Source organism: Callospermophilus lateralis, chromosome 17 (genome assembly GCF_048772815.1).
Source record: "Callospermophilus lateralis isolate mCalLat2 chromosome 17, mCalLat2.hap1, whole genome shotgun sequence".
NCBI classification, from domain to species: domain Eukaryota; kingdom Metazoa; phylum Chordata; class Mammalia; order Rodentia; family Sciuridae; genus Callospermophilus; species Callospermophilus lateralis.
The window spans coordinates 55,161,019-55,187,124 of record NC_135321.1 but is presented as its reverse complement, the minus strand read 5'-3'; the positions used below and the strand labels follow the sequence as shown (position 1 = coordinate 55,187,124).

Sequence of the window (26,106 nt, the reverse complement as noted above, 5' to 3'; positions counted from 1 at the left end):
ACACACACAGAGCTGACTAAAGTCAGCTATGTTAACACACACAGTTAAACCTTAGCAACGTTGCTCTTTCTTGAACACTTTATCAATATCCACTCTTTTTTTTATAACATATATTCTAATCTTTAACTCCTCAATTCAAGATCCCTGTGGATTGTGAAAGTCACATCAATCTAGTAATAACCCAAAACCAAAGGAACACTGACCTACGGAATCTCTTCCTCCACTGTCTCTGAGGCAGCATCAAGAAGCTCTGCACCATAGACTTGCAGGCAGGCAATAGTTTGACAGATCAAGATCAGGAAAAGTCCAGATAAAAGTGGCACCCAGCTTCTGAGCCAACATGGCAATAATGGGCAGATGCTTCTGGAGAAGAAACAATAGGCTCCATGTGGTAGAACAGAGGAAACACCCTTAGCTGTGAGGGCATTCCTATGCAACTGCTGACCCTATTGGTAGATATATGATGAGCTGGAGCTCCCAGAGAACTGGGAAGGCAATATCATCTACTCCTCTCTTTCCTTTTTATTCCATTTTCCCTGTTTTAACCCTCTATATTAGTCCATTTTGTATAGCTATAACAAAATATCTTACCTGAGGCTGGATACTTTATAAAGAAAAGAGAGGTATCTGGTCACAGTTTGGAAGTGTCTAAGTCCAAAATCAGGGGGCCCTGTATTCCTCACACCATGGCAGAGAATTTAGAAGAGAAACAGCAGTAAGCAGGATAGTCATATGGAGAGACAGGAAGACAGACTCCAAAGCCAGGTTGCTCTTTTTGTAACCCACTCTCATAGAAACTACAAAGTCCCTTCAGAACTACATTAACCCCTTCCAAGGAAGATGCTCCTGATGACATGATCACCTTCTACTGGCCCCACCTCTCAACATGGCCACACTGGGGACCAAGCTTCCAGGATACGAACCTTCAGGGGACACCCAAACCATATCCAAAGCCCCGTGTCACCTGTAGCCACATGAATTATGTAAGTCTTCAAATATTAATTATAGTCTTTGTCTTTCTATTTTCTAGGTGACTCTGAAAACCCCTGGGACCACCCAATTTAAGATAACAATGATAAGGAAAATGTTCTCAGTAAGGTCTAGTGGGAAGGTAAAAAGTCTGACTCCTTCTGGGTACAAATAGGTTTTCATTCTTAACAGTACGTCAGTGTTTCTTCAAAAACGCGCACAGACATAATACAACGAATACCTTTACATCAAGAAGCAGGGTGCTGGGCTGGGGATGTGGCTCAAGCGGTAGCGCGCTCGCCTGGCATGCGTGTGGCCCGGGTTCGATCCTCAGCACCACATACAAACAAAGATGTTGTGTCCACCGAAAACTAAAAAATAAATATTAAAAAATTCTCTCTCTCTCTCTCTCTCTCTCTCTCTCTCTCTCTCTCTAAAAAAAAAAAAAAAAAAAAAAGAAGAAGCAGAGTGCTAAGCATTCAGCCTGGGTTCCATTGCTGTTGTGATACTGCTAAGAATAAAGTTTAAAAACATGGGTGGGGGTGGCAGGCAGAGGGATGTACACAGGAGCACCGGGACACAGAGGCACAGCACCCACAGGGTGGTGTTCATGTCTCATCCCCCATTCTCCCTGCCTCCTCTTCTCAAGGCACAGTGAAGATTTTCAGATGCTGAATTCATCTTCCTTACTTGTGGAAGAAAGCAGCTGTCAGCCACGGTTTTTAAAAATCAGTATATTTCAGGCTATTATCTGTAGTTTTCAAAATAGACATGGTCCAATTAAATTTTCTGAAATTGTTTCTCTCTTTCTTTATGCACAGAATACCTCCAGTCTGGTGCCTAAATATAATCACAAGCAGCCAGAATTTAAAAAAAAAAAATTTTAAAAACTAGCACTCTTGCGATTTTGTTAATTCTTGCTTATTTCTTTTCCCCAAATAAAAGTAAATCCTAAGAGATCTAAATAAAAAGCACAGGCTGGCTTGCATGTTCTCGAACAGCACTCAGACATACAGCAAGGAAGCCGTTGTGTGTGCTTTAGGATACTTCTGAGCCTCTGGTCTTGGGGTTTTCAATTCGTGCTGTCTAATTTTGGGGGTCAGGGAGCAGAGGTCTTAATTAGTGCCCAGGTCACTTGTTAGCCTTAAGATCCTCCCTCCCTCTGTCCCCTGGTATGCTGCTTCCCGGAGCTCTCTAATTCTGCACCAATGCTTAATAAGGTTGTAGAGATTTAATACAATTAGGAGTGTTGCTCGCAAATTAACCAATCCATTAACACTCCAGCAAAGAAACAATTCCAGAGGAAGAGCCAGCCAGAGGAGGATGAGAAGACAACCCGCAAAGGGAACAATCTGCTTAAAATCACACCCTGGGACGCACTTTCACGCCCCCCTTTGTATGTTTTATACCTTTCAGAGCAAAGAGAAACGGAGGTAAATTGTGACATCAGGAAATCTCCCTCTGCTACTGTTCGGCTTCAGAAAGTAGGAACTGAGTGTCACTCTGCCAGTTCATTTTGCAAAATCATCCCAGCTCTTTACTGAGTTTATACACTCATGGATTCAATGCTTATTAAACTGTTTTTAAATAACTTTCATCATAAGGTGGATATATGAACACATTGAAGAACTCTAGTAAACACAGAAAAGTCAAAAGAAAGCAAAAACACCAACAAATACACTGTCTGGAAATAAGCACTGTTAATATTTTGATTTGTTTTGTAGGCATTTCCACAGATCCGTCAATAAACATTTTAGATAATTCAATAAGATTGGCATTGCTCTATGCTCATGACTTCCATCACGAGTCTACCCTGCTTCACGGTACTGTGATTGCCTACACATTTGCTTTGTCACCATCCTTAGTGGCCATCTAGCAGTCTTACATGGACATGCCCTGATTTCATGCCTTCCTGCTGCTGGGTGTTTAGGTTGCTTCCAATATTTTTACTTCTCCAAACAATGCCTTCATGAAGATGCACCCATGTTATTCTTCATACACTGTTTACTCTTATTTTCTTTGGATAAATTTATCATATTTAGATAAAATTCCACTAAGCTTCTTAGGGCCTTGCTATGTTGCTGAGTCTGGCTTTGAACTCACAGTCCTCCTGCCTCAGCTCCCTGAGCCACTGGAATTACAGGCCTGTGCCACCATGCCTGGCTCCAATATGTTCTTTGTGCATCCTAATGGAGCATCTTTCCACTCTCCAGGTGTGTGTGTGCTCTCAGGACCTCTGTTTTATATGATCCATTGCCCAGGAAACAACCACTGATCACTGGATTGCCCTCAATGACCTACCAGTTTATAAAATACATCAAGATATCCTTATATACAAAAATTACTACAATACTCACTAGATGCTACCTTTATATTTCCTGAAAGACAACTGAACTTGACTAACTGGACTTGACAATAGCAGGAAGGGTCAGCACCCTTCCCAGTGCTTCCTCATCTCCCTCAGCGCCACACAGAAGCTCTGCCACTGCTGTTGAGAACTCTCAGCAACCTGAGCTCTGGCTTTCCTCAGGGCCTGCAGAAACCACTTAACCAGTGTTCAAGGCCCAAGAAATATTAGCCCCAAAGTCACTTCCTCTGGGAAGCCTTCCATCATTAGCTTGAGTTTTCCAATTTTATCTGTTCTCAGGGCATGATGTTGCCCTCTTAGTAGCACCACTCTGGGTGTGTCATTACACACATATATTTGTGTGTTTCTTCCACTGAAATGCAAAACCTTGAGGACAAGGGCCTGACCTGGTTAGCTCACTCCTGTACCCCCAATGTGTAGTACTTACAAACTAAAACCATCGCCACCAGTTCCCAGAGAGAAACAGCAGACAGACCACACAAAACAAAGAGCTGAATCCCAAATAATAAGTGGCACAAGGACACGGAGGACATAAGTATCTGTAGAGCTCTGGTATGTCTTGTTCTCTCAGAATGCTGCTTCCTGGGACAGAATGAGAATTCAACGTGAACCTATCTATTATCCAGAAGATTTAGTACATAATGAGAAACTCTGTGTGTTGCAGAATTCTTTCCTGTCCAATGAAGAGTTTACCCCATTGTTTAGAATTCATCTAATTATAGTCAGTCCTTGGTATCCATGGGTTCTGCACCCATGGATACAATCAACCTCAGGTTGAAAATATTCAGGAAAGAAAATATGCACAGTTTCTTTTTTACTGTCACAATTCCCTTATAAATACCACATTTATACCATACTACATTTTATTAGGCATTATAAGTCATCTAGAGATGATTTAAAATATATGGGAGGATGTGCATAAGGTCATATGCAAATACTAGGAAGACTCTTTCACACAAGATACTTCAGCATGTGCCAACTTTGGTTATCCTCCGGGGTCCTGCAACCAATCTTTCAGATACTGAGAATTGACTGTGCTAACTTATAAGCAAAGTCTAACATCTAAATTATTATTTAAGTTGTAATTACCTGTCTTGATTTCGGAAGGGGTAATTGAAGCAGAGAGGCATAAAATATTTGCTAAAGTCATAGACCAAGACCAGAACTGAAAAAGAGTTCCCATTGACTTCTGTCTCTTGGAGGTCACACTTTCCAACACTATGGTCTCCATCGAGAATGATCGAGGCTACAGTCCCCACAGCCACAGGGCCTGCTCTTCATGTCCAACGTAAGTGTTAAAGTCCCCACGGGGCCACACTGTGTGGGTGCAGGAAAATTTAGGAGTACACAGCAATGATAGGTCAAGGGACACCAGTGTTTCTCCATTCCCACGTGCCCTTTCTCAAAAGGTCTCACCTCTTCCATGTTTCCATCCAAGAAGCTTAGGTCTTCACTAAATTGCTGAAGTTGGCTTGAAACTCATGATCCTCCTGCCTCAGCCTCCAGAACCACTGTATTACAGGTGTGCACCATCACACCCAGCTAGTATGCTTTCTAATTTAATCTTCACTCTACAGTAACTCATAAATTTAGGTGTTCATTTTATTATATTTAGATAAATTAATGAGAATCAGAATAATTTGTAATGGTTTTATAACTTATTACAAATATAATTCTTTTAAATATACATTATTTTAAAATTGGCTCAACCACTTTAAGTAATCTGTCATTTCGTTTTAGCATTTTAAAAATTCTTCCTCAAAATGCAAATTTAAACTTATTTGAAATTTAAAACAACTTTTTCTGATAGAAAGTGAGGCTGGTTTGACTGACAGCTTTGATGAAGACTGCTTTGCTAATCAGATGATATGGTAGATATTTCTCACTCACTGATTAGCCTGAATTTTTATTTACATATAGGATACATTATAACAATATAAATAATAGCATTATAAATATACATGTTTTATACATATATTTAAAATACACATTGACTAACATACAAAGAAATTATCATTATTTTTGTTTTCACAACCATTTCTAGACATTCCTGTGTTAAACAAGGTGCTTTTAAGTTAAAAAAATAACAGGTGTAATTAACAATAATTGATGAATCTTGGCAAAGCTCTTGGCGAGCTTCCCAGCAAATAAGACGGTGCATGACTGGACAAGGAATTCTTTAGAGATGAGCTAGTTTCCAGCTTTTTGTTTTCAATAATTTTGAGAACGAACCTAATCAAATTTCAACTTATAAATAATTTTTGATGCCAAATCAAGTGTGAATTTTGGCATGCAATTTGAAAACTACCCTAAGAAGTAACACTGCCACAGCAAAAATCCTTACAATCCTATCTATTTATATAAACAAAGTTGCTCAGCACATATTTATAAAAATGAACAATGGAAACAGAATTGGCACTTCGTTCAGTATAATTCTAGCAATAAATAACACCAATTCACAGACATATGAACTAATTTCTTCAAAGCCCAATTGATTTCTGAAGTACTTTTCCAATACAGTTTAACAATGATTCAATTGTACACTAATAATTGGAGTGATCATTCAACTGGATAAAATTTAGCACTTAAAGTTTTATGCACCAAAGAAGTTAAAATTTCCATTTTATATATACTTTTGCTGCAGAGAAGTTTGGTAAATACTAAGTAGAAGATTTCAAACCTAAACATGTTACAATATGATATAGTTCTATGAAGAAATAAAAGGAAAATACCAGTTCAAGGAGAAAAATTAAGGAGGTAAAACAAAAAATAAAACTTGTTCATGAATTTTTAAATGGACAATGGATGGTATCAAGTCCTTGGGTACCCAGCTTCTCTGTCTGATACATATCTTTAAAAGATCTTTGTAAAAGTTTTGTTTTAAGATTCAATGTTTACCATAGAGATTATGTTTTCTCCTCTGAACTGTAAAAACAAGATAAAAATTTCAGATGTGAACTTATCAAAGTTCAAGGAAGTACCTAGTTTTTAAAAATTCTTTTACAGAATACAGAAGCATGAAAGTCAGAAGCCTACCCAGTATCACTGCCCAAAGACCTCAGATCTTAGCCTTGGCCATCAGCTCCCTGCAAGATGCCATACAGCAAGGTTCCATACAGCAGTAGCTATTTCATTTTGCTACTGACAATCACAGTTATTTCTGTTGATGTTGTTAGGATGCACTACAGTCTCCAAAATGAGCAAACCTACCTACTGACTCTGTTTGAAAAAATCATCCTCCAAATTGAAGAGACTAACTTTATAAGTATCCGGAGAGCTGGTGTCCTGCAGTTCTTAGTCTGCTATTCAGGTGACAACATTCTTTGCAGCTGAGCCATCCATCCACCCTTACTGGACTCCTGCCTAACCAGTCAAAACAGAAGCATGCAAAAAGGTCTAGGATCTCAAAACAGAATCAGGTTAAGCTCCTGGGGTATGCATTATAATACTAACTCTGTCTGATACAAAGTACTATGTTCAGGGTGAGTACCCTATACCCAAAATGCTTGAAACCTGAAATGCATTCATTTTGAATTTTTTTTAGAATTTGGAATATCTGCATACATGAAATGAGAGATCTTGGGGATAGGAATAAAGTATAAACACCAAAATTCACTTTTGTTTCATGTGCATCTTGAACATGCTGCCTAAAGTTAATTTTTTACACTATTTTCCACATGCCTACAACTTGACTGCAACCTGCCTCATGAGGCCAGGTGTAAAATCTTGCACTGTGGCATCATGTCAGTGCTCAAAAAGTTTTGGATCTGGAAGCATTTCAGATTTCAGGTTTTGGCATTTGAGATACTCAACCAGCTGCCTTATTTAGTAGCTTCAGGATCATGTTAATGAAGTTCAAAACTCAGCTTTGTCTTCTACCATGTACTTGATGTTGGTCACTTTGCACTGAAAGTGCAATGAAATGTTGAAATAAATGTTCAGAACATCGTTTGCTCTTCTGTCACATTGCACTGCTATGTTTAAGAACTGTTGTGCTGAATAAAAACAAAGCAGAGCCTGAGCAGGTCTCTCATTACCAGCTCACTCCATCTGGACCTGCACTCCCTGTGCCATCCACATCCTGCAGAGGAGAAAGGTGGTGACAAGCAGCCTGTCTTCTGATAATTCCACCACAAGAGGAGCAGCAATGGTTCAGTGGGATGAACGCACCTGTTTAAAGCTCAACTATTACAGAACACAGAGAAGGAGGAAGGAAAAGAAAGGAGAAAATGAAAGCCCAGGAGCTTGATATCAGGCACAAAAATAAAAGAACAGTCAAGTTTTTAACTCAGGAACTCCTCACAAAACTATGCACAGTTTTCCAACTTCTGGCCAAATTCCAATCCTGTGCACAGTCATCTTTTAATATAGCAGGAAATACGTGTGCCTGGGGACAGAAGGAAAGGGAGCCAAGGCACCAACAATGCCATCTTCTAGTTTAAAAACTAAGTGAAAACTATTTAAAATTTTCTCTTCCCTCCAGTTTCCTAGGCCCACCCATTCTACATCTATCTAAGCAAATAATCACTACTCTCAAAAACTCACCCACTTCAAAAGCATCTCATCTTAAGAACAAAACATTTAAGAGGAACATCTAAAGATTTGGTCTGCCTCTTAAGAACAAAACATTTAAGAGGAACATCTAAAGATTTGGTCTGCCTCTTCTCTCTGAATAGTACCCAAAGAATGCTGCATGCCTCGTGGGCAACACCTAGTGCCCAAGCACATGCTGAAAACCTCTGGGCTCAGTAGCTGACCCTGGAGGGCCCTCCCTACAGTTTTCTAGAGGCTTCCTTCCTCCAGACTGGACTTCAAGTTCCCTATTCAAGCCAGCCCTGGAAAGGGAGATGCCCCTCCCTCCCTCTTTAATTTCCATACTATTTTTATTTAAGAATAGAAGGGTCAGCTGACCTGTTTTTTTTTTTTTTTTAATGTCATTAGGCATTTTTTCCTTTAAATATTTTTAGTTGTAGATGGGCACAATACCTTTATTTTATTTATTTAGTTTTATGTAGTGCTAAGGATTGAACCCAGCATATCTCATGTGCTAGGCAAATGCTCTGCCACTGAGCTACAACCCCAAACCTAACATGTATTTTTCTGTGAGCTCCTTACAGTGTCATCTTGGGACAGCCTTACATCCTCAATACCCAGCAAAGGCCCAGAGTATGGACCTCAACAAAGGATTCAAAAAACAGTCTTTGCCTGCAAAAGGCACAGGCACCTCTTAGGGTGGGAGGATGCGTTCCTAACTCATTTCGCTCTTAGCATTAGACAAGTATTATTTCTGGAAGAGAATATACCTTGCAAGCAAATCTTTTTTTCTTTTGTTCTTCTTCTTTATTTTATTTTATTTTTTTTAGTTGTCCATGGACCTTCATTTCATTTATTTATATGTGGTGCTGAGAATCGAACCCAGCACCTTGCACATGCCAGGCAAGCACTATGCCACTGAGTCACACCCTCAGCCCACAAATCTTGAATAGTCTTCCCATCATTGAGGATTTCTTCCCACTGTGTTCAGTTTTGGATTATTAAACTGAGGTATGGAAGAACAACCTCAAGGTAGGAGGCATGGCCCAGGATAGAACCAATAAAAGAAAAAAATGTCAACTCAATAGCAATTTCCCATTTATAAAGAAATGGAGAACAAGCACCTGGTGGCTCCTGGTTTATTTATCTGAACTAAAACAGGCTTAGGAAGAGGGTGGAAAGGGCAGAATGAGGGGCACATGTGCTGGCTCAAAGCTGAAACCCTAAGCAGCCAGGCCCAGGACAGTGTGCAGTGGCCTCGGCAGGTCACACCTTGCTGGTGCTTGAGAGCTGAGAAAGCAACTTTTCAAATTATTTCACATGATCTGCATAAACTTTTTATGTGCTTAAAATAATAATATCCATCTACTTTGCTCTTCTAAGACAAAAATCACAATTAAGCTGGGGCATAGCTCAGCGGGAGAGCACTTGTCTAGCATGTATGAGGCCCTGGTTTCCATCCCTAGCCCTGCAGAAAAAGAGAAAAAGAAAAAAAGAACACAATTAAGACTCTTGACCCAAATCTAAGTAATTATATATAAATCTGCATTTGTTGAAGATGATCAAATACTTTTAAAGAGTCTAAATCCATAAATTTTTAAAAACTCACTCTGAAAAAAATGCCAATATGCTCTTCATAGTCATTTATTCTACTTTTTTGGTTTTTGTGATGTTGGTGGTTAAACCCGGGCCTTCATAGGTGGCAGGCAAGCACCTCACCACTGAGCCACAGGCTCAGCCCTGCACTTTTGTTAACACACAATTTATCTTGATATAATTCTCCCCAGTGATACTGCCAAAAAAAAAAAAAAAAATGATCTCAATAAAGTAAATAACTTGTGGACTATTATATGTACCAAATAGTTCTTTTTCCTGGTGAATACATCTAGATAGTAAACAATGGATTATTTTAAATCCTTCAAATATGGATTTACATGCTTCTTTACTTTTGTTAAAAGTCAAAAGACCACGTGTCCTAGAGAAGGTAATGTTAACTCCCAGGGCCTATTCACGACCCCATTTGAAAGGTCTTAAAATAAATTATCACTGACCTTAGAAGCACTGTTCCTCCATAATCACTAATGCAAGATTTTACACCCTTTACCTTAATCAGATATTCAGATGCAAAACACAAGAAATCACAAAAATCTAATTTTATCTAGAGGATTTGAAACCAAAGAAGGTAACATTCTGCCCTCCTCTGCTCATGAAAAACATGAATAAATCTCAATTCAATTAATTTTATTCAAGTTCCTAAGAAACTAAGTACTATTCCTTCTAATTAACTATTTCAGAGAGATGTAAAATAGTATTAAGTACATTGCACTACTGGGCTATGACAATTTTACAATTGTTTTTAACATCAACATGAGAAATTGTACTAAATATAAAGCCAGGGTTCCAAATTATAACGTCTGCTTTTGGGTTCAACAGGTGGGGACAGGAACACAACCCATAAAGAGAAGTATGCTTTGGGATCCAAAATCAGCTGTGCCCACTGTCTGAAAAACATCCTGAAATATGTTAGAGGTTCAGTTCCTTAAACCCTTACAATGCCAATAAAACCCTGCAATGCTATTGTCTCCTTATAGGATAGTTTTGGGAGAGTAAGTAAATGGTATATAAAGAACCTAGCACCTAGGTGGCATGCAACTGTCATATTTTCTTTTCCCTTGCTCCAGGTATATGAGGAAAAATAGCAAGTTCATGAGTCAGAATTACAAATAGAAGAAACAATGTGACTGGGGAAAACCATACCCTCTGGGGCTTGCAGACAGAAAGGGAGTGGCTCAAGTTTATCCTGTGGTCACAGGGCTCTGGTAGTGATAATATCAGCTACGCTACAGCAGGCACTGTGTTTTTGACAGGATGGCCAAGTAAGCATTGCTCCCATTTCACAGATAAACAACTGTGCCTAGAGTCTAGTGGGGCCCTGTGACTCACAACTGGAAATGTGCACACTTACAATGAGAACTAGATTTAATTGGGCTATTATCACACCTTCACCAAGCCCCAGAGACACAAGGTTTGTAACAGTCTCTGGAGCAAACCCATGAACCACATGGCATTGGATGACCCTATTTACAAACAAGCAACCGAGTTCACTGGGGGTCAACAACTTCCCTCTTCAGATGACAGTAAGTGGCAAGGTTGAAACCTCAATGCAAGTCTTTGGAGCCCAAATTCTTGTTTTTCATGCTGTCAGCAATTTCCTAACTGTATTCTATAAGGCAGAAGCATCTCAGATAATATGCACTAGATCCAACAGATCCTTGTATAAGGCCCAAGACTCCACCTCTCCTTGCACCTACATCCTTTACCATGTGGCTTTCCAATCTCCCACACCAAGGAGTAAAATCTGTCTGCACCCTTGATTCTAGGCTAGCCTTGGAACTGGCTCTGGCCAGAATGAGGGGTAGACACAAGGTACCCTCCCCAAGCATGAGCCAAGAAGCCCTGGTGCACTTCTCCTGTTCTCTTTGGAAATTCTGCCAGGTGGAGAATCACACAGCACATGGAAGGATACCCGGGTGGTTCAGCCAAGGCCATCCCAGCCAACCAACCCCAAGATCAGCTGAGTGGACACTACACAAATATACCAAGCCCAACTTACATCAGCAGAACCACCATGGAACATGAAAAGCAGTAAATTGCTCTAAGTCTATAGATTTGGGGATAGTCTGTTAGCAAATATAACATGTTCATAGTTATATTGATTATAAAGTTACAAAGACTTGGAGAGTCTTTTCTTTTTTCTCATAAAATGCTGCTTAACCAAATGATCTTTATGTTTTTCTACCTACATATTTGGCATAACCCAAAGATTTTGACACTTTAAGCAATAAATTGGGGAACTACTCAAGAAAGGTCTAAGAATCTCTGTACCCACTCCAGTGTTCTAATCTTTAGCAAGCAATGAATGTGTTCCATGGTGTTATTAAGAAGTAAAAAAAAAGCACACACCCCAAAGTCCTATTGGGAACACTGACTCAAATGGCAAGATTTGGAACTCATTTATTTTCTGCCACCTCCACCCAGTTCCAAAAAGATTTAGTGCATTAATAATGATGCATAAAATACGGCAGATATATTAGAATGAGGTGAGAGAAATGAAGAGGAGGCTAAGAATCAAGCAGGGAAAAAAAACCCAGAAACCAGGATCTACAGAGTGATGACTGTCTGGAATGGTTCGTTGCCCTTTTGCCTATACCCACCCTCTTGCAGGGGGAGTAGCCAGTTTTTCTTGGAGCTCATTCACAGGAGCAATGTGTTCCACTGGGGAATGGAATCTCTCTTCCCACTGGGCTTGGACGTGGATGAGTTAGCCTGGACCTCCTCAGAAATATCACAGAGACAGGAAAGATGCTTAGAGAAGAAGACTTAGAATCTGATGATGCAATCTGATGACAGTGTTGAACCCTTGGGACCAGCCCTGCTAGCCCTTGACCTTCTCTCTTACAATAGCCAACACATTCTCTATCAGATGTAGGCCTGCTTTGTCCGAGTTTGCTGCTCAATTTAAAAGTCCGTTGTACATTGGGCTGGGGCTGTAGTTCAGTGGAACAGCGCTTGCCTAGCATAGGTTCAATCCTCAGCATCACATATAAATAAATAAATAAATAAAGCTATAAAAAGTGCACTGTACTTTGATGCATAACTAATTAAAACAAATAATAACTTTTTTTAAAAAGTTCTGGGGCTGAGGTTGTGGCTCAGTGGTACAGTACTCAACTAGCATGTACAAGGTGCTGAGTTCAATCCTCAGCACCACATAAAAATAAATAAATAAAATAAAAGTATTTAAAAAATAGTTCTAACTATGAGAACATACATTTCAAACTGTCTTTCTACAAGCCCACAGAAAAAGGAAGATTTGGTGGGTTGTAACATTCAGTATGTTCCTGAAAAGAAACTGTCCAAGAAAATCACCTCTTTTCCTAGAACTAAGGTCCAGAAAGAAACCTTTTCAGAAGGTCATCATTTAAATTATGCAATATAATATCACTCAGCAAAACAAATAACCACACTACATTTTTAATGCTTTTCCTTAAAGCACACTTAATACAGGCAGAAGGTATCACAGCAATGCATAAGTTAAGCAAAGGAAAGTCTGTGTGTATACGGGAGACTTTCTGGAGAGGGAGAAATGACAACAGTGCATGTACCCTCTGCTCAGATGACCTGGATTGGTCAGGAGTGCAGGCAACCTGACCTCCCAAAGCCTCTATAGATCCTCTAGCCAAGTTTTTATTAACTACAGAGCAGTAATAAATTTGAGAATATTGTATCTTCACAGGATGGGACCTAGCACATAATTAGTGTTCAATATCTGATAAAAAAAATTATTACCATCAATTATAAGCCCTTGAAACACGGCTTACTTATGTTGTCAAAATTTACGCAGAGAACCACAGAGCTACTACTGCAAAACCTTTGGTGGCTCTGTGAATGGTGACTACATTGTTAAGCACAGGCAGAGTAAACTTCTCTTGCAGGCATCTTTGCAGGATCAACCTATGGTAAATGTGCCAAGCATCAAAAGTCCTACAAACAGCCTTTCAGCACCCACTTCCTCTTAGCAAGCCACCTTGTGCTCTGTCAGGAACACTCTCAAATAGTTCCCCATGTTCTACACAGTTCTCCCATCCTCACCCAGCAAAAATGGCCCATGGATCCAGGGACCATTCTCTTAAACAGTGATTTTGACAAATTAATTTGAATTAAGATGCAAATACCTGACAATCTTCACGCTTTTCAAGTGACTGGAGAGACCCTTATAGATTTTTGAATCAAATGTCTTCATTTTACAAGTGAGAAATCTGAATCCAAAGAAGTCAATGTATTAAAGTGACATCCTGTTAGAGATGTCATATAAAAGAATACTTAATGAGCCACCTTTCCCAGAGACTACATTTTGACAAGCACCATTCTTCCTTGACCAAAATGATAAGGAAATGGAAATTTCAAGTGCTTGCAGACTGGGACATTCATTTTGAGGTCTATGAGACTTCTAGGAACTCAAAACATCTATGCTTACAGGGCCCCTAAGGCAAATGATTCCACGGTGTCCATATGTTTCACTGTACATGAAATAAAGGAATAAGTTCTAGAAAATAGTCTTCCCCAAAATACTTTGCAGATTATCTTGTCTCATGATCTTCCCTGAATGAGTCATCTCAAAATGCAGCTCAGACCTGCAAATTTAGAGATCTAAAATCATCAGTGTTCTGATTACCCTGAACTGTCCTTATTCTTTCATTATATCCCCCCTCAAATTCCAGACTGATATCACATTTACTAAAGGTCACCGAGTTGGAAGATAAAACATAAAACACTTTCTTTCATAATTAATTTTCTCTTTCTGACATCAGAAAGTCTCTGCTTCAAACTCTCAGGTCAATCAAACAGTATGTAAAAATTCTGACACTCATGCTTTCTTATCACCAGTCACAGAAGACTAGTTAATCCTGCACAAGGGCAGGGTCCCCATGAGTCACTGCTATTCTCCCACCTTAGTAGCTCTTCCATTTGAATGAGCAGCAACATCACCTGGAGGGCTTCTCTAGCAGTTTCTGTGGTCACTCCAGAGTTCCCCACTTGGTAGGTCTCTGAGGGCCAGGACTCTGCATTCTTAACAAACACTTCAAAAGGATCCAATGCCAGTGTCCAACACTGCCTTCCACAGCACTGAGCAGTACTGGCTTTCCATGGTGCCAATCTGATTATTTTGCTAATTTGGAAGGAGTTGTTTACAAGTGTTTTCTTATAAAACATAATATTGGCCATATGCTGGTAACTGATATACATATGTAACTACACATGCATGCATATATGTCAATTATACAACCTCCCAGAACCACAACCATTAAAGTCTTGGACCTAGAGAAGGGGATCCAGGAGTTTGAACCACATGAAATATTGCCAATGTTCAACCCTTTTTTAATTGATAGAAAATGAGTTCATGCAGCTAAACCTGCAATCTGCATGGAATGGCTGTTACAATACACACAACCAGTCACTTCAAGAAGCCCTCCCCGTCCCCATGCCATGCACTTCAGTATTTACATTATACCTGCAAGGTGTTTTCCAGAAAAGACAACCAAAGCTCAGTGAAATGAAATAATGCACCAAGACCACACAGTTACTCAGAAGTAGAAACAATTCTAAACCAAGAAGGTGATCAGACCAGGATATTCTGCCTTTCTGTCTGTGCCCCAGGGCCCCCCAATACTGCCTGGACCTCCACAGATTCCTGTCTCTTTCTCCTTGGAGAGGCCACACCCACAACCCCCTAAGGGTCAACAACAAAGGATCCCCCACAGTCAGGCTCTCAGGGCTCCCTGCCCCCTGAGCATTGCTTGAAAGAAAGGGACAGGCTCTTTAAAAACCCACCTAAGATGCAAATGGCAACTGACAGTGAGATAGAGAAAAAACTTCCATAACATAATGTCTGTGCTCAGAACAGGCTACCCTCAAAATCTGGCGCTTTGGTTTGCTAAGTACTGTAACTAAAGGACAATAGAAGACCTAGACTTCAGAAGTGGGGTCTCTCTGCACTTCTGCTTCCTGCCTTTCTCCCTCAAAAGCAAGTCAGAGAAACCAGAATTCCTCTTCCCCAAGGTGGGCCACAGAAACTGGAACCTCTCTCCTCAAATCTCCTCAAATCCCCAAATCTCTCCCCAAAGGTCACTCTCTTCCTTCTCCACCATCATTTGGAGGGGTCCTACCACATACCTGCAGGAAGGAATGCCACACAGGCCAAAAAGAATCTGAACAGACAGGTCCTGCTGCATTTCCCATCACCATCCATTACTATTAGATCAGACCATCCATCGAACTGCAATTCTACAAGACATCCATTCCTCAGCAAAAAACAGGCAGTTTTCTCTGGGTCTTCATTGCCAAAGGCTCTCTTGTCCCCTCAAACTTTAAGTCAATAAATGTGTGATGCTCTTCTCTTCTTAACATGTCTTTTGTTATGGAAGTATCTTCCATGACTTCTGTGCCACACCTTTCCGCCCCTGGAGTCTACACATGACATAATGCCAACTGATACCCGTGCCCTGACTCACTGCGGAAATTTCATACCATACTCAGCAGTCAAGCTTCAAAAGTCAAGGAAGTAGAAAACACAGTTTATGAGATTGTTGTCAAAGTTGCCTTTTTTTATTAAGTTTTATCACCTGGGAGGTACCCACTGAATGAAAAGCAAGGAGAGCATGCCTGCTACAATAAAGATGAGCCCGATGTTATCAAGCTGCCATCTGAGCTCCATGTAGGTGTAATTAATTTCATTCTATATCTGAAATAAAAGGCAGCAGAGACAGTATATATTATTCTCTGTGATGGAACCCGCTTGTGGTGATATCACAGTTCCTTTAATATCCCGATGACTAAATCAAATCCTCCTAGAATAGAATCATGATAAATCTACTGCACACTAAAACTCATTTTTTAGTGATCAGTATTATATCAAAATTCTATTTTATAGCAACAACTGACTTATAATTCTTATATGAGGTGAAATTACAGGCTTACATATTTAAATAACAGTTTTCCCTTTAAATTTAGTGACTGAGTCGCTGTTCACCCGCAAACTGCAAAATGCACAGGACAATAAGCTCACACCTGGTTCTTATTGTTAAGGTTTTTGAAAATACTTTTTAAAAGTCACAATGGATAGAAAGGAGAAAACAAAACAAAAAAAAAAATCAGTAAGCTTAAGTAATTTGGTATTTTTCCTCTCCAAGGGAACTTTACTCACTAATATTCATTCATTCAACAAATATTATTGAGTACTACATGCTAGTCAGCAATTTGACTTTGTACATCATCAGTACTTTTTTTAAAGGAATACTTAAGTCTGTATCTAGACAGAATATGAGGTTTCAATTTCAAGTATTTGGTTATTACATGAGGTAAAGTTCTTCAAGTTATTCAAAACCAAGAAGAAAGTTCAAATATGAGGCTTCAATAAACCAGATTTTCCAGAGGGTGTGGTTTTCAGATCACAATATATTTCCTTTTCCCTCTGTCCCAGGCCCATCTGTGAACCCATTGTGATCCCACAGCAGGAAGCAGGGAGATGCAGGAGGCCTCTGACTTCCAAGGGAACCCAAACTAAAACACATTCTTTTCATTGTATGCAATAAATCTGCTTTCTGCATATTGAATAGGAGCAAAAGATTAAAATGAATATTCACTCATCTGAAAACAAACTGATGCTCTATAAGCTTTTATGCTTTGCAGCCCATAAAAAGTAAATGCTTTGCTTCAGCTTAGGCAGTTGCACGTTGAGATAAATCATTGTTAAACAGTAGCCTGTTCCTTCTCGGGAGATTCTAAAACCTTAACAGTTGTGACAAGTCTCTAGATTCTTCACTCTCTTCAATTGCTCCTATGTGTCCTCAGTCTTCAGTCTTTTAGCCTGTGATGCCATTTCCCTCCCCAGAGCCCCAGTTCTGGTAAATCAGAGCCTGCTTCCATTGGGTTCTCCACCTAACCTTGTTTCCAAGCCAGGGCCCAACATTTGTGCTCCACAAAAAAGTTCAATACCTCATTAGTCTGCTGAGTTTAAAGAAGGAAAAAAAAAAATGACTGAATCAGATTTCCATGCAAATTCTAATGATTTCTTGAATTATATACTTAAATCTTCAGTGTCAGAGAAGTAATCTCTTACAGATGTCAACACAGTATATATAAGCTGCTTCCTAAAGATTGTCCACACCTACACAGAGCCATTCACTCCACTGCTTTTGCTGGTCTACCACAAGAGGAAACCAGAGGTGAACATGAACTCCTACTTGGTCAGCAAATAAAGAATACCTATTCTAATTCTACCCCTGTCTTGTAGACTAGCAGCAACATATCATATAGCCAAAAAAGAAAAGAAAAAAATGAGTAAGATTATTGCAGAGGAGTCTAAAGTTGTATTTGGGTGAGTGCTGAATTACAACAAACTATACCATAGTTAGTACTAACAGAACTATGGCTTTCACTAAAGAATTTAATTGTACAATTAGGAGTTAGAGATACACATACAAACAGTTGAGCTGTAAATGAATCAAATTCAGAATGCCTTCTATGGAAAAGGCCAGACCTTTCCTGGCTCAGGCAGGTGGGTTTAGGGATGCAGCTACACCTAGTGATCAGCTTTGGATGACAGCAGAAGGAACAGGCAGTAGGAGGCTAGCCAGCCTGTGTCAAGCACTCTGAAACAATTTCTCTCTCAAAGTCTCAGTCTTGCTGAATGCATTTCACGTAAATCCATTAAATGAACAACACAATCAATTTTATTTACCCAGAGTGTTAAGTGACACAGATGCCGTAACACTCTTTTGTGGCTAACAGAAAAACGGGGCTCTAATTCAGGCTGTACATTGTTAGTACTTCGGACGTGAAATGAAAATCCTTTATTTTTTTATCTGGAAGAGTATATTTCCAAAGTTTCATATTTCCATGTTAAAACTCCAACTCTTATACAAATTAATTTTTCCAGTCTTTTCTAAAAAATGTCCCTGTTTCCTTACGTTTGAGTAGATCTAGAAATTCTTAATAGATGGGCAACTTTTCAAAGTGTGTCAACTAAGTCTTCCTTATCTTTGCCTATTTCTACATCATTAATGGGATTTATAAACAGTAATTGAGAAAGAAATATTAACTTGATCTAAAGGCATTATTTCATTTTATTTTACTTTTAAAAAAATATTTTATTAGTTCTTAGTGAACCTTTATTTATTTTTATGTGGTTCTGAAAATAGAACCCAGTGCCTCACACATGCTAGGCAAGCACTCTACCACTAAGCCACAACCCCAGCCCTAAAGGCATTATTTTAATAAGCACATTGGGTTACACCATTATTACAACAACTCAAAAAATATCTTCTATCTGGGCTCAGTGGAGCACGTCTGGAATACCAGAGGCTCTAGGGGCTAAGACAGAAGGATCACAAGTTCAAAGACAGCCTCAGCAACTTAGCAACACCCTGTCTTAAAATAAAAAAAGAAGAAAAACTAGGGATGTGGCTCTGTGATTAAGCACCCCTGGGTTTAATCCCTGCTACCAAAAAGAAAAAACAATTCTATACCAAGAATCAAAGTGGAGAAATTTCCAAAAAATATTACATCAAATTTTAATTAGAATTTTATACTCACTACAGGAAGCTTTTTGTATTATAGTTTCATAACTGGTTGAATCAATATCTTGCTCAGGGAAGACTATTGTTCGAAGTACTATACTAGTGGTCTCATCTAAGTCACAGCACAATCACATGGCCATTTCCAGAATTCTGTCAGTGCTTGTCAAGAGGGCAATCGGTGAATGAATGAAAACACATTCTCTTTTTACCCTTGTCCTCTTTTGGCTCCGATGAAGGGAGTCTGATAATTAAGGGTTCATACAACAGTGTAAACTATCCCTGACTTCTTAAATCATCCCTGACTTCTCAAACTTCGAGGCACCTCAGAATCACCTGGAGGGCTTGTTTTAACAGAGTGCTAAGACTCGTGCCTGCAGTTTTGGACTCAAGACCAGAGAATCTGCAGGTTTCACAGCCTCCTGACCGATATTGCTGTTGCTGGCCCCAAACCGACTTTTAGAACAACAGCTCTTCAAAGCATGGACACAAACCAAGGGGATGCTACTGGTCCCTGCTCTAAGGTGACAGGACATCAGAATCACTGTCCCTGGCCCTGGGCAGCAACCTCTGTAAGGAGGACTCTAGGTGATCCTTGTTCCCACTGTTTCGAGGCGCACAGGGGCAAACCCAGTTTCCCATCAACACTGGCCCAGTACCCCTGGCCTTCCTAAGAGCCACCCAAAACTGCCAAGGTACATGATCTACTTACAAAATTGTCACCAAGGAGGGCTTCAGAGCAGAGTCCCTTGCCTGATAGTATCTGCAAAGCTTGTCTCACTAAAGTATACGGTTCTTTGCTACTCACACTGTTTTCTTTTTTTCTCTTCTTTCACATACCCGTCCCTTAATTATGCCCTGGCCTTGCCAGCTGCCCCCTCTCACTCCCTCCAATGGGGAAGGGGAATGAATTATGGACTAGGAAACTGGGTGACTAAATCTTTCCTCCTCCCCACCCAACACAGCCCTGTTTATTTTTCTCTGCTAGGTTTTTCATAGCTACAGCGTAAACTAAGGCTTTCTGATGACTAAACTTCAAACCACCACAATATTTCAGGAACCTGAGAAACTGCATCCCCTTCTAAAGGAAGGCTTGTAGTATTTTGGATCTTTTAAAAATACTTCATTATTGAGTTAGACATTCATAATTAAACTATCCCTGATTTATAAAATAAGCCTGTGGATATGTTCTATGCTATATTCATTAAAGTATAAGCACACTGAGATGTGAAACTCTAAGTAAGTTGTAGAAAAATTGGTTTTAAAAGACCGGAATCTTAGAATAAAGTAGAGTAAATGATAGACATCACCCTTAAAGACAAAAACTTTACATTTAGAGATATGTTGGAAACATTAAAATGTCATTAAAATGCTTGACCTCCTAACTGGAAACTATGCTCCAGAATACTTAGATAATCCATGTTCATTCTAGGAAACTTAATAAAATCTCCAACAAAAACTGAAAGGAAACCATACTTACTCCAAAACATAGTTCCTCCATCAAATTAGATACTTAGCCTAACAGTTCCAAGAATGCATTAAGCTCTATGAAAAATTTAAAGTCACTGACTTATAGAGAATTGTCCCAGAAATGCTTAAATTCCCAAACGAACATTTCCCAGATATATGCTTCATTTGTTCAAGGTTTAAATAATCTGAGGACATGATTCAAAATACTTGTTTTATGAGGAAAGTTCATTTAGAATTATTCAAGTTGTATACACACTTATCTATATATCATTACATGCAGGAACTTCCTATGTGAAAAACTGTAAAATAATCCCATACTAAAACATATAATTTTTGAGATCAGAACAATTTATTGTGCTCAAGCAATTCTTTACAAACACATAACACTAAGAATGTCACAGTAATTTCCTGGCATATTTCTTTCAGGCTTGCTGATTTAAACTTGAAGTATTTGCTTCCTATCAATTATCTAGTGCACGCACCACAAGAATGTAAAATGTCATGACTGTAGTTGTCTGAAAAAGAAAAATTAAATCAGAATGCTAAACAAATCTATCTCCACTCTTTTAATGGACTCTTTACAAAGTCTGTTATGCAATAATTTTAGGCTTATAAAAGAATTGCAAAAACAGTACAAAGAGTTCAAATACACCCTTTTCATAGCTTCCCCCAGTGTTAACATCTTACATTAGCACAGCAGAGTTACCAGAACTAAGACATCAACACAGATACAAAGCTATTAAGTGAGCTACAGACTTTATTCAAGGTCTGGGATGTAGCTTAGTAGTAGAGCACTTGCCTAGCATGTAAGAGGTCCTGGGTCCTGGGTTCCATCCCCAGCACTAATATATATATATATATATATATATATATATATATATATATATATATATATATATATATTTCTCCAGTAGAGACCCAAATTCACAAGGTTATGCTAGGGTTTAAAGTTTAATCTATTCCAAATATGGTAGGTGACACAATGGGCCAAGTCTGTATTTCTATGTCTATGAACTAAATGCTTAACAGAACTTGTTTAAAACAACAGTCACATTATAAGGTAGAACTAAACACTTCATCATATAGCATATATTACAACTTGACTTTTAAGAAATGGGTCAAAATTAAATAATTTGCCAACTCTCTGGATTCTTACCATGGAGACAGAAGTTTAAGCAAAAGTAAAATGACTTAACTTTCTTGCTCAGGTCTTATGTGCTTTGTATAAGTCATGTTTAATTAATATTCAAAGCCTTGGAAACGAAGTGAACTTGGGATAGTCTACATAACAAGTTAAATACTGTAAAGATTTTTAAGTTAAATGTTTACAGTTGATAAAGTCCTCCTGGGTCAAAATCTTAATTCTTTTCTCTTTCAATGAGTTTAACACTCTGTTTCTGATGTCTGGTATCCAAAAGATGTCTAGTCCACCTCTTGAAATGATTCACTAACAGTCTTCATTTCAAACCCATCCCAGAGGAGGCCAGAACAGCACTGCTGAAGGGGCACAGCAAGGTGTCTTACGCATAAATCTCAGTTAAACGAGAAACTCCCAAGTACATAAACTTCATGGTTTAGTCTATTAGGTGATCTCCAGAGAAGCCCCACAGGGAAAATGTAAGCCAAATGTAACTTTTAACAATCACTCCTTTCCTTCCTTTTATTCCAGTCAATTCACACACATACCAAAAGTTTGCAAATAATCCAGATTCACATTAGTAATGTATTAAATAGTGAGTGCCTGTGAGCCCTAAGGCCCTGTGTTAAGTGTGATATGGGGAACCAAGAAAGAAAAAGAAATCGATTTTGCCCTCAAGGAGCTTCCAATCTGACTCCTCTGCTTCCAAAATCTATTCCTACATTAGATGAAAAGTAGCCAACTATTGCCCTTTCCAGAAGAATCCTAAAAAAGAAATGTGTCAATGTTACCCAGAGCATCAGACTTAACTTTCCCAAACATACAAATAATAAAACTTGACTTTTGCAAAGCATGAAGTGCCTTGAACCTGTAAGAACTAAAATGCAAAGTGAAGGGGAAAAACTGTAATGAACTGCAATATCTTTGATCCTTGCACACATGAAATCTGCAAATTCAAATTTTAAATCTTAACTTTGCTAAGCAATCACTTGGATATACCCCTTCATTTCCCTTTTATGCACTAACATACCAGGATAACACTGATTTTCAAAATAAAAAAAGAAGAAAAACTCTAGTTAATGGTATAATTCAAACAAATAAAAATATACATTTCCTTCAAAAGAAAAATCAGGCTAAATTTTGTAAAAGTCTATTTGGGCTTGACTGATCATTTAAACTAGCCTTAACAAGGACATAGGTCAGTGCCACAAAGTCTAAATGAGCCTTATAAAGATTCCTTTCCAGAGCTGGGGTTGTGGTTCAGCGACAGAGCGCTCACCAAGCACATGTGAGGCCCCAGGTTTCATCCTCAGCATGACATAAAAATAAATAAATAAATATAGGTATTGTGTACAACTACAACTAAAACATAAATATTTAAAAAAAAAATTCTTTCCACCTCCTTGCATACAATTTAAAAATTCATTCCAATGATATATAACACAGCTTCAATTTAAACAAATACAGGCAGAGAGTTACAGATGTTAATACAATGAAAACACCACTAAGGCCCTCAAAATTGGCTTCTAATGCTAATGAGTTACTAGACTTCCAAACTGGCAAGTGCTATCCATTATTCACTAGTAAAAACGCAGGCCAAAATCTACATCCAATCAGACAGTCATGTAATGTTACATTAAAATCTTTGCAGCACGTGCAATTATCAGCTAAGGAAAAATTAAACAAGGGGAAGGGTATTTCTCTTCAAGTTAATTGTTTGGGTATCTTTCAAAGCTCAGGGCAATCAGCTATCTACAAGCTCCACTCCATCTCTGTCCCCTAGTCAGGGTCAGGGGTCCTGCAGCTCAGCAACATGCAAGACACAACAGAGGACTAACAGCAAAGGGTCTTGGACTCCAGGAAAGTAAAAATTGATGTTTTCATGCGCCAGAGTGCCAAATGCCTTTAATGTTTAAAATGTGCCTTTCGCTTTTAATGAAAGTCTCCATCTAAAAAAAAAAAAAAAAAAAAAAAAAAAAAGTGTCCAACTTACTCATTCCTCCCAAATAAACATAGAAACCTATTCTGCAAACCAAGTGTAAGGCCAAATAGCGGGAGGAGGTGGTTATTATTAAAAGAAAAAGAAGAAAGTTCGCCCCCACCGCTGTGCACGGACTTTAATGAAGCTCATTTAATAAGCATGGGAAAGAGTAAAGATGTTTTCAGCATTTGCCCATCCACGTGGGTCCTCCAGGTACAAAAAGGGCATCCTGGAGGTAAACCCTGGAACACCATGCGAGGTTTGGCCTCGCCCCTGACCCCCATCTCGGGTTGAAGATCCTGTCTCCACGAAGGGGCTTTTCTGTGCTCCTAAAGCCCCAGCGCGCCCGCAAGAACATGCTTGCTCTTGTGCACACTGCCAGTCCCCTCCTTCCACCTGGGACACCAGCGGCAGCCCGGCTGGGTTAACAAGTTGCCACTGGACGCGGCGCTCCACAAGGGGGCCGAGGATGAGGAGGGGGTGTCCTGTGCAGCGCAGGGCCTCAGAAGCCCGGGCATGGGTGGCTGTCACTTCCTCTACCGTCTCGGACACCTCTCTGGAACCGACAAGGAACGCTCATCTGGGCTCTCCCAAGACTCCGCGCTACCACGGGGATCTACTGAGGTCGCCGGCCACCGCGGCAGGGGTAGGCAGGGAGGTCAGGGAACCGGGAAATCGCCCCCGGATCTGCAGTTAGATGAGGGAGATCAACGCGGGCTCAGCTGGACACTGGTTGCCCCCGCCCGGCTGCTTCTCCGGGTCGGAGGGGACAGCGCAGCGCCTACGCCCGGCGGCGGCTGCTGAGAACTTCAAGCAAAGTTTTCTGTTGTTCCTTTAGGAGCTGGCCAGGGACTCGAAGTGGCGGGCATCCAAACCAAGGCACTAGCCCAGGGCGCCAAGAGAGGGGCCAGGCTGGGGGACCAGGGTCCAGGACTGGTCCTAGAAGCGGGCCAGCTCCACCGGCCCAGGTGCTCGGCTCCAGCCCTCCCTTTAGGCCCCTCGCCTTGTGCCCAGCTGACTCGCAAACAAGGTGCCTGACCTGCCGCGCCCCCTGGCCGGCCCCGACGCCCTCCTCCAACTCTCCTACCCGGGAGATTTCAGCGTCTGGGACACCCCGCTCTGACTCCTCCGCCCCAGGGGTGGCTGTGCCTACCTGAAAACGTCTCCCCTGTAGCAGTTAGCAAAAGTCCAGCCAAAGTCGCCAGGCAAGTCCCAAGTCTCCTCATGGTGCTGGGTGCACGCCCGGCCGCTCCGCGGCGGTGGCGGCCGAGGGTGGGCACGCGAAGGCGGAGGGGGGACGGGAGCTGGGGCTTCCACACAGCGAGGAGAGACGCGTAAATAGCAAAGCCCTGAACCAAACCTCCAAAGTGCCAATAGTTGCAGAAGTCCGAACTCCAGCAGCTACCGGGGCGCGGGGACGGCGTCCTGGGTCGTCTTGCCCTGCTCCTGGCCCTGCTCGGCGTCTGGCACTGCTGTGAGAGGGAGCGAAGGGCGCGCCCGCGGAGCCAAAATCCTCCCTGGGTTCCGGCAGCTGCGCCCGCCGCCGCTCGCCTTCCGCTACTCGGGACCCGAGCCGCCGGCGCCGGCCGTGGCCGTGGCCGCGCGCGTCCTGCCCGCCGCCTCTCTGCTGGCAGCCCCAAGCCAGCCCCCGGCGGCGGCGCGCCGATGGCCGAGCCCGCGCCGGCTGCGCGCGGGGCTCTTGCTCCCCGACTGACTGGCGATGCCCCGCAGGCCGGCTGAAGGGAGCGCCCACGTCACGGCCGCCCGGCACCGCCGCGGCCCGCTAGAGGGCGTGAGCGCCCGCACCCCGCCGGCCGGTGCCCAGGCGCTCGGTGGCCGAGGCGCCTCCGGGAGCTCGGCAGGGGGTGGCCCCTTGGCCGCCGCCGCGGGTGCGGGCGTCACCCGCACGGGGAGGAGCGGCCGCAGGGTTGCTACCCTCTGCCCCTCCTCGCCCCGACCGCGTCTTCTATTTCGGTGGTTGGCTTCGGGAGGGTGGCTGTGGAAGGGGCTGCGCCTCGCCAGAAGTTTGTCCCGGGTCACGAGCTGCGAGTAGTTTGAGAGCCGCGGGGCGGGACCAGCGGCCTGCAGCTTCGCGGGCGCGGCCAAGGCGGTTCTGTCCCTGGCGCCGGACAGCAGTGTCCGGGAGCAGGACCAGCTTCACCCGGAGTCGCAGGGCCCGCGCTCCCCGGTGTCTGTGAGAAAGGCGAGCGAGATGATCGTGGAGGTTACGGAGGGCTGCGGGCTGCTCCGGGCCGCCGGCGGAGAGAAGTTGGCGGAGGCCAGGGGAAGGAGCTGGAGCCGCCGCGCTCCAACCTGCGCCCGGGTGGCCCCGTGGGGCACAAACACAGCTCCCCGAGCCCCCCGCACCGGCGAAGCAGGGTGCGCTTCTATGCTGCATGGTGTCTCGGCGTCCCGTGTTGGAGCCGCGGGCTGTCATGGAAGGCGGCGGTCCCTGGGTTTGAACATAAACCGTGATTTTTTTTTATCTGGTGCAAAGTGCTGGCCAACAGGG

At 41.5% G+C, this 26,106-nt stretch overlaps 1 protein-coding gene across 4 annotated transcripts in view; it reads right to left on the bottom strand.

Annotated features, from left to right (window-relative positions):
* Positions 1–25,397, bottom strand: part of Ptprm (protein tyrosine phosphatase receptor type M) — an 825,932-nt gene extending 800,535 nt beyond the window's left edge. For 2 of the 4 annotated variants that reach the window (XM_076837055.2, XM_076837053.2), the window contains exon 1: positions 24,748–25,396. In XM_076837055.2, the coding sequence (XP_076693170.1) occupies positions 24,748–24,820 (73 nt within the window). In that variant the 5' untranslated portion in view covers positions 24,821–25,396. Of the gene's footprint in view, positions 1–24,747 lie in introns of all 4 variants that reach the window. The other 2 variants (XM_076837052.2, XM_076837057.2) reach the window with 2 other exon arrangements.
* Positions 25,398–26,106: the final 709 nt, after the last annotated feature.